Here is a 17500-nt window from a genome sequence, read left to right on the forward strand (position 1 = left end):
GTTGTTGTCCTTTTTTCTTGTATTCGTCTAGTTTTTTATATATAATTTTAATTAGTCTCCGGTAGAGATGCGGCGGTAGGTGTGTGTGGCACGAGTTGAGGGTGTGCTTGCAAGCAGATGATGGGCTGCCCGTTCGTCGCAAGCGCTTAAGCCTCGAGTATCTTTTATGGCCTGCTTTAACGTGGCTTTTAATCCTTTCTGAAGAGAGGGGTAGGGGTGGGGGAGGGGGTGGGGGTGGGGGTGAGAGAGGATGGGTCTTTGGTCTGGTGGTCTGTTATCTTGTTGCTCATAATGTCTGTTAAGTGTAAATGGGGGTTGAGTTGGTGGGCGGGGGTGGTTGGGGTGTGGGAGGAGGACGTCCAGGTTTCAGTCTGTTTGTGTTTGTGTGTCTTTTAAAAGGTCTGAATGAGAATGGGTGACTTCGCCCCCCCCCCAAAAAAAAAGAAAAAAAAAAGTTCGCAAGTTCTGTGTCTGTAATCTGTCAAAATTTATTGACGATTTTATTATCGAGATTTTAATCATAAATGTTGTTAATCATACTTCTTCATACCTTTTGTATTATTAAACTAATATAATCACCTGAGCTCTTATGTATATGTGTATATTTGTATGCATGTATTTACATATGTAAATACATGCACAAATTCTCTCTCTCTCTCTCTCTCTCTCGCTCTCCATCCCTCCCCCCTTCCCTCCCTCCCTCTGCTCAGCTCACATTGTTTTACCTCCGTGTAAACTCAATGTAAACTCGGTGTAAACTCGGCGTATCTCCGTGTAGACCTCCTCCCGAATTTCAGAAAAAACGGGATCGTCGTAACTCCAGAGGGGAAGACCTGCCATTGAATACTTATCCTCTGGAGTTTTTGTCTTTATGAATCATCGCGAAACCTCCGCTCAGTTGTTGCGTCTCGTGTTGCAGCAACAATGCAAAGTGTGCATAGTTGATCGAGGGTCTATTTATACAGCATATCCCGTCACCGCCAGGCATTCAGCGGAGCCAGTCGTGGTGTTTACGGCTTGTTCTGGCGTCACTGTGACAATTTGTTTGTTTTGATTGTGCGCTCGATATTGCAGTGATAGGAGCATAGGGCGGTGTGTTTAGATGTTGTCTTTTGAATTGATACATTTTTTTTTTTTTTTTTGGGGGGGGGTCGAAGTAGGTGGGTAGGTTCTTTTTCAAGGAGATGAGAAATATATTGCTCTTGATCTTGAGGGTATGAAGAAGTTCAATGCCCCCTGCTCTCGCTTTCTCTCTCTCTTTCTCTCTTTTTCTTTCTCTCTTCTCTCTCTCTCTTTCTCTTTCTCTTTCTCTCTCTTCTCTCTCTCTCTCTCTCTCTCTCTCTCTCTCTCTCTCTCTCTCTCTCTCTCTCTCTCTCTCTCTCCCTCTCTCCCTCTCTCCCCCCCCTCTCTCTCTCTCCCCCCTCCCTCTCTCTCTCTCTCTCTCTCTCTCCCCCCCCTCCCTCCCTCCCTCCCTCTCCCTCTCCCTCTCCCACCCCCATCTCCATGTCCGTATACCTGTCTACCTACTATATGTATCTCTTTATCTCCTTCCCTCAGCTCTTTCGTCCTCTTCTTTCGTCCTCTTCTTTCGTCACCCTTTATATCCTTTTATCTGCCCTATTGTGTCCGTCTGCCACCCCCCCCACCCCCCACTCACCACGAAATGCGAGTTGCACCCCCCCGTCCCTCCCTCCCTCCCTCCCCCCCTACCTCCTCCCTCCTCCGCCTTTCATCAGCGCTGCTTCGCGTGACACGAACTCGCTCGGGAAACTCGCATTCGCGCATTCTTCTCCTTCTTCTTCATCTTCTCTTTTTCTCTCTTCTTCATATTATTATGGTCCTCGTCCTCGTCATCGTCATCATTATCGTTACCGTTGTCGTATATCTTCATTACCGTCATTATTATTATTATTATTATTATTATTGTTGTTATAATTATTTCTCCTCTTGGTAATAATTTTCCTTTTTCCTGCTCCTCCTGTTCCTCCTCCCCATCTTCCCCCTCCTCCTCCTGATCTTCCTCCCCATCTTCCTCCCCTTCATCATCCTCCGCCTGCTCCTTCTCCTCCCCTTCTTATTCCTCCTATTCATCCTCCTCTTCCTCCTCCTCTTCCTCCTCCTCTTCCTCCTCCCTCCTCCTCCTCCCTCCTCCTCCTCATTCCTCCTCATTCCTCCTCATTCCTCCTCATTCCTCCTCCTCCCCCTCCACCCTCGGACACCTGGTATTTTGAAGTGGACACGTTCGCCCTTGATTCTGTCTAATGGCTCATAATTTCAATCAGGTGTTGTCTCATGATTAACGATGAGCATAGCCTAAGATTATCGGTATTATAAGTGTGGTTTTAGTTCGGCCGATTTGAGTGATGGCAGTCACGCTGGAGACCCATTTCGCGGACACACACACACTCCTTGACGAGGGAATTCACCAGCACGCTTGTTGTTTAGGTTCGCTCGCACGGCTCTAAAGGACATTGTTTGATCATCTCCACCTCTCCTCTCCCCTCTCCCCTCTCCCCTCATGGTGTGAGTGTGCGCCCTCATGGTGGCCTAGCAACTAGCTCCCCCCCCTCTCTATCTCTCTATCTATCTATCTCCATCTCCCTCTCCCTCCCCCTCCTTCCCTCCCTCCCTCCCTCCCTCCCTCCCTCCCTCCCTCCCTCCCTCTCCCCCTCTCCCCCTCTCCTCCTGTCCCTCTATCTCTCCCACTCCCTCTCCCCCTCCCTCCCTCCCTCTCTCCCTCTCCCTCCTTCGCTCGTGGTCATGGGCACACCTGCGACCAAGTGCCGCGTGACCGCACTGCCGCATTTAACTACCCACGTCATCACCCCCCACCCACACCCCACCCCCATTCCCACTCCCACTCACCCTCGATGGAATTAATTTGCGACTCAGATGGGGTAGGGGTAGGGGGGGTGAGGGCGAGGAAGAGGAAGTCAAAGGGGGTGCGAGAAGAAGGGGGGGGGGGTGAGGAAGAGGAAGATAGAGGGGGGAGGGGGAGGAGATGAAGATAAAAATGAAGTAGGATGGGAAGGTGAAGGGGGGAGAAGAAAAAGAAGGATGGGGAGGAGGGAGAGATGAAGGAGAAGAAGAAAAAGAAGGAAGAGGAGGAGGGAGAGATGATGAAGGAGAAGGAGAAAGAGGAGCAATAGGAGAGGCGGCGGGATAGTGTTCTTCCTCTCAGGTGATGGTCAGTCTGTCATGCTTTTAGTGGATAGTGTTGAGATAAGTTCTGTTTATATACACACGCGCTCGTTGCCAGCCACGCTCGTGCTCGAGAGAGGATTGCAGCAGAAACGTTGAATCCTGTTATCGTGGCCAGGAGGCTTGTTTTGGTTTTCGCTCGGATGTCTCGAAGTTCTTTCGTGGATTCCGTGTTTATTAAAAATGGGATTGCTTTTTTTTAGCAACTTCGATCTGGCATCTGTTGAGGGACTCGTGGATGAGAATAGCCTTGATATTGCAGCGAAGTGCTATCGTCTTTGGGAATAGGTCTATCTACGGCTGCGATTCTTCTTCCAGAGTTGATAAACTCTTTTTTCTTGGACTCTTCCAGTATTTCTGGAAAAGTTGTCGTGATCCTGGAGGAGTTGGGTAGTCATGGCGACGAAGCATTTCCTGAGTGTTCTTCCAGGGTTTCGAGAAGAGGTTTGTCGTCATGGCCAGGCTATTTCCACGCCGACCCTCACTCACCCAGAGCCGCCGAGGAATGCGCCGGATATCTGGACAGGTCCACACCACCTTTCGAAAGTTGCGTCCGTGATCGAGAAAGACTTACGGAGGCATTTTTACGAAAGCCCCGGATCAGCCGCCATTTCTTGGGCGCGGAAGGTTTTCGTCCTCACGTGTGCCTTTCGTGTTGCGCAATAAAGGACGAAGACCACCTCTGAACGCTGCAGTTGCTCTGGCATTTTATTCATCGACATGACCTTGAGCGTGGCCAAGAATATCTGGTGTCCCAGGTATATAGTATTTTAAGGGTACGGATTTGATCTCCTTTTGGTTGTGGGGCTCTTCCGAGGCCACGGTAGTATGCAACGGAGATCTCCGACTTATTATATGCCTGTGGACTCTCGCAAGATCTGTGCAACTCGTCCAAAGCTACGACGCGCTCACTGAAGTCCGGTAACGGAAAGAAAAAGAAAAAAAAAACACCGGCGAATTTATAACCAAAAGCCCTTTCCCTCTCTCCTGTCACCTCGAGTCAGCCATTGTGTGAAGATGTGCAGATTTTTTTTTTTTTTTTGGGGGGGGTGCAAGGGAAGGCCCGAGAACAGCGATCGGGAGAGGCGTGACCGAGCATTGGGCCGAAAAAAAAAAAAAAACAACAAAAAAAAAAAAAGGAAAAGAAAGGAAAGAGGAAAAAAATATGAGAAAAAACAAAGAAAGTCGTGGCGATCCTTATGCCTCGTCGTTTAGCCTTGTCTTGCTCTCATATTCTGTTCGGGGAGGACGAAGCGAAGGCAAGGCGAAGGAGGAGGAGGAGGAGGAATGGGAATTCATTTGAGGAATTTCACATTAGACGTTTACAGTATGTAGGCGTGTTAGTGTGAGCGATTGGGTATGAATGTGAGTGATTAGGTATGAGTGAGAGTAATTGGATATGAGTATGAGCATGAGTGTTTGAGTATGAGTTTGAATATGGGTGTGTGGTTGTGTACGAGTGTGCGTTGAGTTATTGGGTATGAGTGTGAGTGTTTGAGTATGAGTAAGAGTGATGAGTATGAGTGAGTGATTAGGTATGAGTATGAGTGAGTGATTGGGTATGAGTATGAGTGAGTGATTAGGTATGAGTTTTAGTGAGTGATTGGGTATGAGTATGAGTGAGTGATGGGTATGAGTTTGAGTGAGTGATTGGGTATGAGTATGAGTGAGTGATTGGGTATGAGTGTGAGTGAACGATTGAGGATGATTGTAAGTGTGAGTGATTGGGTATGAATATGAGTGATTAGGTATGAGTGAGAGTAATTGGATATGAGTATGAGTTAGTGATGGGTATGAATATGAGTGAGTGATTGGGTATGAGTATGAGTGAGTGATTAGGTTTGAGTATGAGTTTGAATATGGGTGTGTGGTTGTGTACGAGTGTGCGTTGAGTTATTGGGTATGAGTGTGAGTGTTTGAGTATGAGTGAGTGATTGGGTATGAGTGATTGGGTATGAGTATGAGTGATTGGGTATGAGTATGAGTGAGTGATTAGGTATGAGTATAAGTGAGTGATTAGGTATGAGTATGAGTGAGTGTTTAGGTATGAGTATGAGTGAGTGATTGGGTATGAGTATGAGTGAACAATTGAGGATGATTGTAAGTGATTGAATATGAGTATGAGTGATTGATTGGGTATGAATATGAGTGATTAGGTATGAGTGAGAGTAATTGGATATGAGTATGAGTTAGTGATGGGTATGAATATGAGTGAGTGATTGGGTATGAGTATGAGTGAGTGATTAGGTTTGAGTATGAGTGAGTGATTGGGTATGAGTATGAGTGAGTGATTGGGTATGAGTATGAGTGAGTGATTAGGTATGAGTATGAGTGAGTGATTGGGTATGAGTATGAGTGAGTGATTAGGTATGAGTATGAGTGAGTGATTAGGTATGAGTATGAGTGAGTGATTGGGTATGAGTATGAGTGAGTGATTAGGTATGAGTATGAGTGAGTGATTGGGTATGAGTATGAGTGAGTGATTAGGTATGAGTTTTAGTGAGTGATTGGGTATGAGTATGAGTGAGTGATTGGGTATGAGTATGAGTGAGTGATTAGGTATGAGTGTGAGTGATTGGGTATGAGTATGAGTGAGTGATGGGTATGAGTATGAGTGAGTGATTGGGTATGAGTATGAGTGAGTGATTGGGTATGAGTATGAGTGAGTGATTAGGTATGAGTATGAGTGAGTGATTGGGTATGAGTATGAGTGAGTGATTGGGTATGAGTTTGAGTGAGTGATTGGGTATGAGTATGAGTGAGTGATTGGGTATGAGTATGAGTGAGTGATTAGGTATGAGTATAAGTGAGTGATTAGGTATGAGTATGAGTGAGTGATTAGGTATGAGTATGAGTGAGTGATTGGGTATGAGTATGAGTGAGTGATTAGGTATGAGTTTTAGTGAGTGATTGGGTATGAGTATGAGTGAGTGATGGGTATGAGTTTGAGTGAGTGATTGGGTATGAGTATGAGTGAGTGATTGGGGATGAGTGTGAGTGAGTGATTGGGTATGAGTATGAGTGAGTGATTGGGTATGAGTATGAGTGAGTGATTGGGTATGAGTATGAGTGAGTGATTGGGTATGAGTGTTAGTGAGCGATTGGGGATGAGTATAAGTGAGTGATTGGGTATGAGTATGAGTGAGTGATTGGGTATGAGTATGAGTGAGTGATTGGGTATGAGTGTGAGTGAGTGATGGGTATGAGTTTGAGTGAGTGATTGGGTATGAGTATGAGTGAGTGATTGGGTATGAGTATGAGTGAGTGATTGGGTATGAGTATGAGTGAGTGATTGGGTATGAGTGTGAGTGAGTGATTGGGTATGAGTATGAGTGAGTGATTGGGTATGAGTATGAGTGAGTGATTGGGTATGAGTGTGAGTGAGTGATTGGGTATGAGTATGAGTGAGTGATTGGGTATGGGTATGGGGGTAGGGGGTATGGGGGTATGGGGGTATAGGGGTATGGGGGTATAGGGGTATGGGGGTACGGGGGTATGGGGGTATGGGGGTATGGGGTATGGGGGTATGGGGGTATGGGGGTATGGGGGTATGGGGGTATGGGGGTATGGGGGTATGGGGGTATGGGGGTATGGGGGTATGGGGGTATGGGGGTATGGGGGTATGGGGTAGGGGTATGGGGGTATGGGGGTAGGGGGTATGGGGGTATGGGGGTATGGGGGTATGGGGGTATGGGGGTATGGGGGTATGGGGGTATGGGGGTATGGGAGGTATGGGGTAATGGGAGGTATGGGAGGTGTAGGGGTATGGGGGTATGGGATAGGGGTATGGGGGTATGGGGGTATGGGGGTATGGGGGTATGGGGGTATGGGGGTATGGGGGTATGGGGGTATGGGGGTATGGGGGTATGGGGGTATGGGGGTATGGGGGTATGAGGGTATGGGGGTATGGGGGTATGGGGGTATGGGGGTAGGGGGGTTTGGGGGTAGGGGGGTATGGGGGTAGGGGGGTAGGGGGGTATGGGGGTATGGGGGTATGGGGGTATGGGGGTATGGGGGTATGGGGGTATGGGGGTATGGGGGTATTGGGGTATGGGGGTATGGGGGTATTGGGGTATTGGAGGTATGGGGGTATGAGGGTATGGGGGTATGGGGGTATGGGGGTATGGGGGTAGGGGGGTATGGGGGTATGGGGGTATGGGGGTATGGGGGTATGGGGGTATGGGGGTATGGGGGTATGGGAGGGATGGGGGTATGGGGGTATGGGGGGATGGGGGTATGGGGGTATGGGGGTATGGGGGTATGGGGTATGGGGGTATGGGGGTATGGGGGTATGGGGGTATGGGGGTATGGGGGTATGGGGGTATGGGGGTATGGGGGCATGGGGGTATGGGGGTATGGGGGTATGGGGGTATGGGAGGTATGGGGTATGGGGATAGGGGGGTATAGGGGTATAGGGGTATGGGGGTATGGGGGTATGGGGGTATGGGGGTATGGGGGTATGGGGGTATGGGGGCATGGGGGTATGGGGGTATGGGGGTATGGGGGTATGGGGGTATGGGGGTATGGGGGTATGGGGGTATGGGGGTATGGGGTATGGGGGTATGGGGGCATGGGGGTATGGGGGTATGGGGGTATGGGGGTATGGGAGGTATGGGGTATGGGGATATGGGGGTATAGGGGTATAGGGGTATGGGGGTACGGGAGGTAGGGAGTCCTAGGTATGGGGTATGGGAGGTATGGGGTATGGGGGTATGGGGGTATAGGGGTATAGGGGTATAGGGGTATGGGGGTACGGGGGTATGGGGGTATGGGGGTATGGGGGTATGGGGGTATGGGGGTACTTCTTCTCCTCTATTCTTTCTTACTCTTATTCTTTGTATTATTCCTCATCTTCTTTCTCTTCTTCTTCCTCCTCTTTCTATTCCTATTCCTCTTCTTCTTCTTCTTCTTCTTCTTCTTCTTCTTCTTCTTTTTTTCTTCTTCTTTTTCTTTTTCTTCCTCCTCTTCTTCTTCTTCTCCCAATTTCTTGGTAAATCATAATCGTACGAGGCACAAAGATCAGAAGAGAAGAGTTTTTACACTTTTACTTATGGTCTCGCTCAATACTCAAGGACAGTGCAATTGCCTCCTAATGAAATAAACATGCAGTCAAGAACACTGTTGAGATACATTCCACTCTTCTCACTTATTAGTATCTTGAGCAGAAAGTTTTAATTTTCTGCTGGCCATTTCTCGATGTTTCCCACGTAGATAGAGTGGCTTTAATGTGTAGGACACTGTATTCTAAAGATAGTGTCTTGTATGGAAATTACATAGAATGATCTGGTGATTGAGGTTAATTATTTTATGCCTTGTGGTTATCTAGTGCTATTACATGGTTATAGATCTGCATTACTTGTGTTGTTCCTAGTAGATTGAGTCCAAGGGGGTAGTGCTTCCTTATCAAACTAGAGTGGGTCTAATTGGTGTTATGAGTTGTCGTCAGAAAATGTTGTCATTTTGTTGGCTGTGTGAAAGCATAAGGTTTGTTTATTACAGCTGTGCATCACTCCGAATTATGTGAATTTTGAGCAAGGGAGCGGCACATATCACTGCCTTTGTCGCTTATGTTTGCTTATGATTCTAGATCCATTTTCGTGTTGGTATTTATATCTTTTTTTTTTCTTTTTACTATAATGTGAAGCTTATATATGCCATCTGACAGGCTATATCAGTGTTGCAATAGATGAAATTGTAGTAGAGTCCATGATAGTCTTTACAGTCATTGTAACAAAGTTTTCAGTTTTATGGGGGGACAAAAAGTAAATTTTATTTTTGCATCTGTTCACTCTCATAAACAATGGGAGTAACCAAGTGCCACCGCACAAAGCAGCAAAACTGGCACAGAGGCACATTGTAAATGCTGCACATGAAGAGGGAAACTGGTAGAGGATTTAAAAACCCAAGAATTTTATGTATATATATATATATGTTTTTATTATTTTTACAGTGTTCCCCTCTTTCATCCACCTCTAGTATGTCAGTCACAAGAAGTCCCTCGTAGCCTTTTGGAAATGCCTTTTGCAAGGGCAATGACACTCTCCATTTCTGTTTTCCTCTTTCATCTGCTCTGAAAAGTCACTGCAGAGAGGCATTGCAGTTGAATGAAGTTTCACAATGGCCAAAGGTAGTAATGCCGATCCTCTCCCTGCCCACAGTCGCCTGGTCGTTCGAGCCCAGGCTCTGGAAGTGGTTCCTCTACCACTGGCTCTACTGCCTCGTCAGGAGGATGCAGAAATTCCACTACGTCTCTGGACTCGGGTCGTGCATCCACCACAACCCACACGCATCAACACAGGTCAGATATGTTTGAGGTGTTGTTTTATTCATTCATTCGTTCTTTCTCTTGAACTTCATTGTATTTGTATGTGATGTTAATGATTATGTTCTTTTTTTCTTGACATGTACTAGATACTGGAATCTGATTGTTACATTTTCATGTGTTATGATATGGAATTTGATCTGTAGATTTCATAAATGAAATACAATTTATTGTTTGTGCAGACTGTGGGTGGCATATATTTCAACCCCTTTTTTTTGCCGGGTTGTATCACTTTGGTAGTGCATTTTTCCTTTTGTTGAAATTAAAGGTTATTCTTTCAGCTGTGTTGACCTATAATACCGGACATTGATTAGAATAACTTTTGTAATATATCATATATAGCCTTTTGTTTCATCTAGAAATCTAGAAAATAGCAGAAAACACACACATCTTAAGATGCCAAGCCCAAGCAAATTTCAAGACAAAATGCCCAGGGAATGCATTAAATACCTTAGTAGTTAATTTTTGGTGTCCCCTTCCAGGCTAAGTGGGCAGAGCTACGACAGTGGATCCATCCTCCGCCACAGCTACCATTCTTCAAGTTCCAGCCTGGGCTCCATGGAACACGACGGTGCCATTCATGTCAACGTCACAGAGCTGCTCAACAATGGTGTCAGAGTGAGTTCTTGGGATTTACTGTAAATGAATTTATATTCAAAGAAAAGTGGGCCCTTTTTTTGTATTTGGACCAAAAGCATTTTTTTGTGAAAAGAAGAGATATATTCATACTGTTTATGATACTTTGATTATTTTCTTTCAAAGAGAGGTTTAATGCAAGTTGCAATAAACAAAGAGAAAAACTGGAAAACAAACAAATGTGCAGAAGACCTTTCACTTTATTGCAACTTTGGAGCAATAAAACAAAAGGGCCTTCATATTCATTTGTTTTCCTGTTTTTTGTCTTCGTTATTTTACTTACATCCTCTCCTCCCCATGCACACACAATTTATAGCTCATATAAGTCTGTACATTTGCTTTTCTCAGATACCTCTCTCTAGCTCTTCAAGGCAAATATAAACCTAGATTCCTTTGAGAGGAGCACTTGTGCAATTGTGGACACTTAACCTCAACATGCAATGCTTGTGTGTCTTATGAAGCTTTATTTACCTTTTGATATTTTAGTTTTAAGACCTCATACATTTTTACCTTACCTGTAATGTTATTACCATCAGTGGACCATGACTGTTGATGAGACCATTCAAGCACTCGGGGTCTTAATGTGTTCCATATGAAAACGTAAAACCAAGCCAGGAGATCTTGGCACCATTCGGGAACCCTCATACATATCATATTTATTCTACTTACCTACAGGACTCAGAAGTGTTGAGAGCCTGGCTCACGGACCTCCGATTCGAAGAATACTATGAGAAGTTCATCTCTGCTGGGTATGACATGCCGACAATCTTCAAGATGACGCCAGAAGACCTGAACGCCATTGGCATCACTAAGCCAGCACACAGGAAGAAGCTCAAAGCTGAAATCACTAGACTCAACATTCCTGATAGACTGCCTGACTTCATTCCGGTAAGGAGTGGCTGTTGGGTGGTGCACTTCTAATAAGTGATGTGTTTTTTGTTTTTTTTGTATGTTCGAAAAGTAAATTGTTGGTTTACGATTTATGGCTGATTGGTGTCAAGTATCAAAAGTTATGCTGTTAAACATTTGATATATATTAATGAAAGCTGTCAAATATACAATATATCATAATCATTTTAAGTGTCATATATATTGTAAAGTACACTGGATATTGACACAAGTTAAAAATTCTAATGGCTGAAAATTCTGTACTCTCTTCAGAGTCGGTTAGAGGAATGGTTATCTATTCTGCGTTTAGAGGAGTACACAGGGTCCCTCAAGCAGCAAGGCTATACGTGCGTGGAGCAGATGACGCAGCTGACTTGGGAAGATCTTGAAGATATAGGCATCACAAAATTGGGACACCAGAAGAAAGTGAGTCCCTTTTTCTCTTTCTATAACTTGTGACTTATTTGATGTAGAAGAATTAGTTTTGGATGTAGGAGAAGGACTTTGTATTTGGATAACATGTTATGAAAAGTCATTGCGTTTTATAGCAAAGGTAATGTTTTTTCTTTTCTCCTTCCCCTTCAGGTGATGTTGGCTATCAAACGTGTGAAGGACATTATGGCTGGTAAGAAATTTTCAAGCAATCCAGACAGTCAACAGCAGTCACACTATGGAACTCATGAAATTATGATTTCCCGCGAAAACTGCGAAGGGCGAGACCAGTATGCTAGTGTACCGGAATTCAGGACCTTCTCCGGCCCGGGGCTCTACAATAATGGCGAGCATAGTAGACTGAGTGGGCCTGCTGACCCTGGAGGTCACTATGGCGTACCTGCTCACTATGGGCCTGGCGTCCAGTACGGCCCCATGCCACCCCCACAAGCTCACGTCCATCCTCTCCAAAAGCAGCCCGTGGCATATCATCCTTCAGGCCAATTTAGTGGCCCTCAGGGACCCTCACCTCCTGGGCCAAAGATCCCCAATGGGCAGCCACACCCCTTGCCTGGCCCTGGCCAGGTGCAGTATCGGCCAGATGTTGTAGCCGTGCAGGTTCGGCCTGGGGGCAGAGGAAGAAGTGTTGAGAGCTTAGAGGAGCCCATTTACGGGACCTACCAAACATTCCACCCAGACAGCCGAATCCCACACGTCCAGGGCCCCATGTCTCTTGGCAACCTCCCTCCAAGACCCTTCCCACCCTCAGCTCTTGGTCCGTCTCACCCCCAGCGGTCGATGGACGACGGTGACATCACTCCCACAAACGAGTACACCATCAGCTATGAAGGTGGAGGAACTCTCCCCAGACCTCGCACAGCCAACAAGCTCCGACCTGTTGCCAAGGTCACGGCAAAGACTAGGGTAGACATACATGAGGTGCCGCAGTTCATAAAGGATGGGAACAACGCAAAGAACGCAGCACAGATTGAAGAGGCCAACAAGAAAGAGCTCAACATGAAGGCGCTAAACCGGCAAAATTCAGAAAATATCTATAGCTCCGCACACTGTCCGGGAAGCACCAACAACACTCCACAGGGAACCCCAAAGAAACTGCCTCCTCCTCCTCCCCGCCGCTCAAATTCCATCAGCGAGACATCGAAAGAGACTGCTGCGAGAGAGGCTCAGTACGGTTACCGCCGAGGGATGTCCTACGGATACATGGGCATTAAGAATAACTTGCAGCCAGATGTCACCCCTGACCTCCCACCCCCTCCCGCACCCCCAGACAGTGCCAACCACCAGCACCTACCTGACGACTTCCCACCTCCCCCGCCACCTCTGACGTGTGTGACTATGGCCAGTGCCACCAGAATTTCTGCCAGCTCAACAATAACGACGTCCTCCATCACAAGCGACACCATTGCCACGTCACAGACATCCACCACTGCTTCAGAGGTGGAAGTAGGCGAGTTCCGGCCAAGGCGTAACGACTCCAATGCCAGCTTTAAGGTGATACTTCAAGAGAAATTGAATATGAAATTAGAGAGTTTGGGGATGGGTTTTGATAGGAATTTCTTGTTTAAAATGTGATATGGGCTTCTTTAAATGTGTCGATATAAAGGTTTTTAAGTGTGTTTGTAAAAGCAAAGGCAAAAGCCAGAATAACATTTGAAAGTAGAAGTACGGTATTATTCTGAAATAATATTTCTATGTTAATAGAGAGAAATTGAGGAATATTCAAATTCTACAAAAATTATGGCTATAATCAGTATTGCATAATGCACTTGTCTATTTTCCTCCAAGTCAGTGAGTCTCTTCTCTTTCCCAAAAACAGTCAACCTCCAGCACAGACTCAGACTCCATGCCGTTTGCCAATGAGAATGCTGGAACCATCAAGCAGCGAGCGTGCCGCCCACACCCAGCCCTCAGCGTCCTCGACACGAGAAATTCCCCACATTCCTCCCCACGATCTTCGCCCGCTCTCCGCCGCAAGGATGCCCAACCGCCCCTCAGACAGAACCCCATTGCTGCCGCTGACCCTGCCTGTGCGACAGCCACAAAATCCAATACCAGGTGAGTGGGTTTGGCCTGTTGTTTGGTGGCGGCTTTTCAATCAAGGAATTCAGGGAGTTTGGGAAATAATGTACTTCCATCATCTTTGAGGAGTTTGGGTATTGACTGCCTTTCATCATCTTTGAACTACTTAATCCCTCCCCCCTCTTTTGTCTCCCCTTCTTTCCCCCTCCTCCTCCTCCCCCTTCCATCTGATCTAATAGCATCTTATCTTATACCATATCTGGGCATTTCTGGAGTTATTGTGCACTAACAGGGGATAACCTTTATTAGTTTACCTTCAGTTTGATCTTCTCCCACTTTTGATGTATGTAGACGGTGAAAGGAAGTTGAAGTTTTGGGTGTTTTTTATGTGGTTCTTAGTTGTGTATGATTAGTGTTCATGGAATCATTAATTTTATTTATTTTATCTAACTTGAAGTGATGATATATGTTGAATATTTCACCTTGCATGCCTTTTCTTTTTTTAGCATTAATGTAGGTAGAGGGGGCTTCTGCTGGTTCACATATTTTTCCATTGTGATGATACAAGGTTGCCACAGTTTTTTTTTTTCATGGTGTAGCAGACTTGGCAAACCTTGCAATCCTCACAAGCCTTTATGTTGTCACAGTTTTCGTAGCTGAACACGGAACACCTCAAATACCTTACAGTAGTCCATCTCATCCCAAGCACCAGTGAAGTCACACTTCTCACTCAAGAACATCAGAGCTGAGGTTAAATTGCAACAGACATTCCTTTTACATTGGCATACGTCGTGTTGCAGAGAGAGAGAGAGAGAGAGAGAGAGAGAGATAGTACATGTAAGTGGTTTGGAGGAAAAGTAACCGTTGATTTTGATGAGTTGATGATACTGCTTTTGAAACACTTGCCCTGCCACTCTCAGCCTGCATGATGTGGAGTTGGGTAGGATAAAAATTATGGCAAGCATGATCACTAAAAATGTTCAAATATTTCTACTGGAGGCTTTTCCTTAAGAGCCATGTTTTGAAAGCCACGGCTATCTAAAAGACCGAGTGATTCTTGCGGAATTGTCAGATACCAGAATTTCATGACATCCCAGCTCGAACACAAGAAGGATAATACGCATGTGTTCTGTTCTCTGTATAACTTTTTATTACTAGATTCTGTTTGATTGGTTCAAAATTACTGGCTACTGGTGTATGATTGATCTGCTTTCAGTATAGTACAGTTTTAAATTCTAGCAATATTTTAAGTAAACTTCAGTTTACGAAAGGATCTTTTAAATTTTGTGTATATGTGTGTGTATATGAATACATATATATATATATATATATATATATATATATATATATATATATATATATATATATATATATATATATAATATATAATATATATATATATATATATATATATATATATATATATATAATATATATATATATATATATATATATATATATATATATATACACATATACATATAGAAACACACATTCATATGTATGTGTATGTAGGTACATTTATTTATTTACTTGTTTGTTTTTTATTTTATTATTTTAATTTCTCATTATCCCAAATGCAATTTTTTTAATATTGTCATAGGTTTTACAGATGAGATGAACTTCTTTTCCTCCTTCTCTGTGTGGAAACATATTTATTGAATTATTATTAATAGCTTATGCATTTTTCGAAAGATGACATAACATACATATCATCATCTCAGAAACTTTATCATGTTCACATCTTTTTTTATCAATGATGCTTAGATGGGAATGGAAAAAGCTCTAGATATTTCTGGTCTACTTAACCAAGGGGAGGCAATTAAGGTATCTGAGTTACTGAAGCACTTCTCTGGCCATGAAACCAAGTTTGATCAGTTTTGTTTTTGGTTATCTTACTTTTACCCAATAAAGAGAATGGTAAAAATCCCAGTGGATGTTCATCTTTCATGTCCAGTGACCCAACATGGACACAATTTACGTTCTTGTTATTTGTGATTGGATGTGTAGAAAGCAATGGGTTGTCATGTTAAATAGGTAATTTTTGAACAAGTGCCATCATTAATGATTAATGAGAAGTGAACAAAAAGTGGTAGCAAACACACCATAGATATGTAATATAGACGTCATTAACAGCAAATTCAGAATAGTAACTTTTATGGTATCCTCAAATTACCTTCACACAAGTGGTTGGATTTCACACTGTGCTTCATTTAGTGACGAGAAGAACTCTACCTTAGAAGAATTTCTGAATGCTTTTATATTCAATTACTCAAATTAGAAATTAAACTACAGTCTAAATCATAAAACTTGCACATTTCATGGTGGTTAGTATATCAAGGCTAAGGAGTGAATATACCCATATCCCAGAAAACTTTTGTGCCATATCCCAGTCTACGAAGGAAATAAAGGTAATCATGAACCAAGATTAATCTCTAAGGAATCTAATTCATAATCCATCTCTTCTCACAGTTCTCCTGACGGCACTGGGGACGTCCTGAACGACATCGGAAATATGCTCGCCAACTTGACGGATGAACTGGACGCAATGTTAGAGCAAGAACTCACGCTTAAAAATTAGGTGGAATTTTAATGCGAAGATCTGTTCCTAACAATTGTAATTTGTAACATCTAAGAACTTGTGCTCTATTTTAGATTTTGTGTGTGTGTGTGTGAGAGAGAGAGAGAGAGAGAGAGAGAGAGAGAGAGAGAGAGAGAGAGAGAGAGAGAGAGAGAGAGAGAGAGAGAGAGAGAGAGAGAGAGAGAGAGAGGGGTGGAAGAGATAAGTAGGGAGAGGGAGAGGGGGGGGAACTCAAGACACACAAATACATGCACACATACATTCAAATAAAATGGGAGGGAAGCACGGGTGAAGAGAAGAAACAGAAACAGGAATACGAGGTATGATTGAGAGAATGACAGTGATCTGCAAATAATATGAGTGAATGTGTAAGAAAGTGTGAATTGAAATACAAAGAAACATCCTGTAACAGAGAATGTAATGAAATCATAGAAGAAATATCAATTATATTTTAAAGAACTTTGTTGGCACTTAAAATCACTGTTGAGATATAAACTCATTAGTTGGGTATCAAACCTGCGCTGATGTCTGTGTCATTATTATGTATTTAAAAATGTACCATATGCGGAGAGAGGGAGAGCACAGAGTCAGGACCTTCTTGTGAGGCTAAATAATAATACGTGATTGGATTCCTGCTCTCCCCATTGTGAAATGGCACCGTTCTTCATCACTTCTTTCGACTGCAGGATAATGTCCTTGATCTCAACTTTTAGATATAAGTGATTTCATTGACTTGCAACTGTTGAGGCTCATAAAACCACAAGATTATAATTTTTTTTTCCTTTTTTTCCCCTTTCTATCTTTTCCGTTGTTTTGTTCTCTGTGAGTAAAGTAGGTTTCTGCTACGGTTAGTCAGTGAAGTGAAGACGACTATGGCCATGTAGTAATTATAGAATAAAAATGTGTTTTACAGAAACAAGGCAGTTGGAGTCAGAACCGAGATTCAAAAAAACGTTTGCCTTACGAATACAGTATATATAAGGTGATGAACGACGCTAATCCGTTAAGTAAATTGCACACGTACTTATGTGATTTACAAGTGACTATGTATTGTAGATTGCACCAAATTTATTTTGATGTAAAAGAATATCTTATTATAAAAGTTTCTGTATTGATATTGTGTAAAGGGTATTTGGAAGAATATTTTTCGCCCTAGGGCTGGTCGCTCTATAATAATCCACATGCCCACCAGAGGCACATCTCATTGATGTGGTTTGACTTAACTTGTGGTGTGTGTGTACTGTGTGTATATATTTATATCAGAAGAAAACAATCATCTATGCCAGGAGACGAAGAGAAAGGAACTTCCCCAGTCTATCATATTACCAGTATCATAGCTAAGCCACAATTCAAAGTTTCAGAAACAAAATGTCGCACGAGGAATAGGGCATCCATCAGCT

At 43.9% G+C, this 17500-nt stretch overlaps 1 protein-coding gene across 1 annotated transcript in view; it reads left to right on the top strand.

Moving 5' to 3' along the window:
- Nucleotides 1-17500, top strand: part of ckn (CRK like proto-oncogene, adaptor protein) — a 35433-nt gene that overhangs the window by 16335 nt on the left and 1598 nt on the right. Inside the window, exons 4-13 of the mRNA XM_086551762.1 lie at nt 3554-3842; nt 4029-4122; nt 8867-8963; nt 9335-9499; nt 10006-10141; nt 10835-11047; nt 11321-11473; nt 11633-12991; nt 13317-13555; nt 15992-17500. The exon at nt 15992-17500 is cut by the window's right edge and continues 1598 nt beyond it. Of these exons, the coding sequence (XP_086407888.1) occupies nt 3554-3842; nt 4029-4122; nt 8867-8963; nt 9335-9499; nt 10006-10141; nt 10835-11047; nt 11321-11473; nt 11633-12991; nt 13317-13555; nt 15992-16100 (2854 nt within the window). The 3' untranslated portion in view covers nt 16101-17500. The remainder of the gene's footprint in view (nt 1-3553; nt 3843-4028; nt 4123-8866; nt 8964-9334; nt 9500-10005; nt 10142-10834; nt 11048-11320; nt 11474-11632; nt 12992-13316; nt 13556-15991) is intronic.

The sequence above is a fragment of the Penaeus japonicus genome, unplaced genomic scaffold (genome assembly GCF_977035675.1).
Source record: "Penaeus japonicus unplaced genomic scaffold, GWHDUDI00000001_assembly GWHDUDI00000025, whole genome shotgun sequence".
NCBI lineage: Eukaryota > Metazoa > Arthropoda > Malacostraca > Decapoda > Penaeidae > Penaeus > Penaeus japonicus.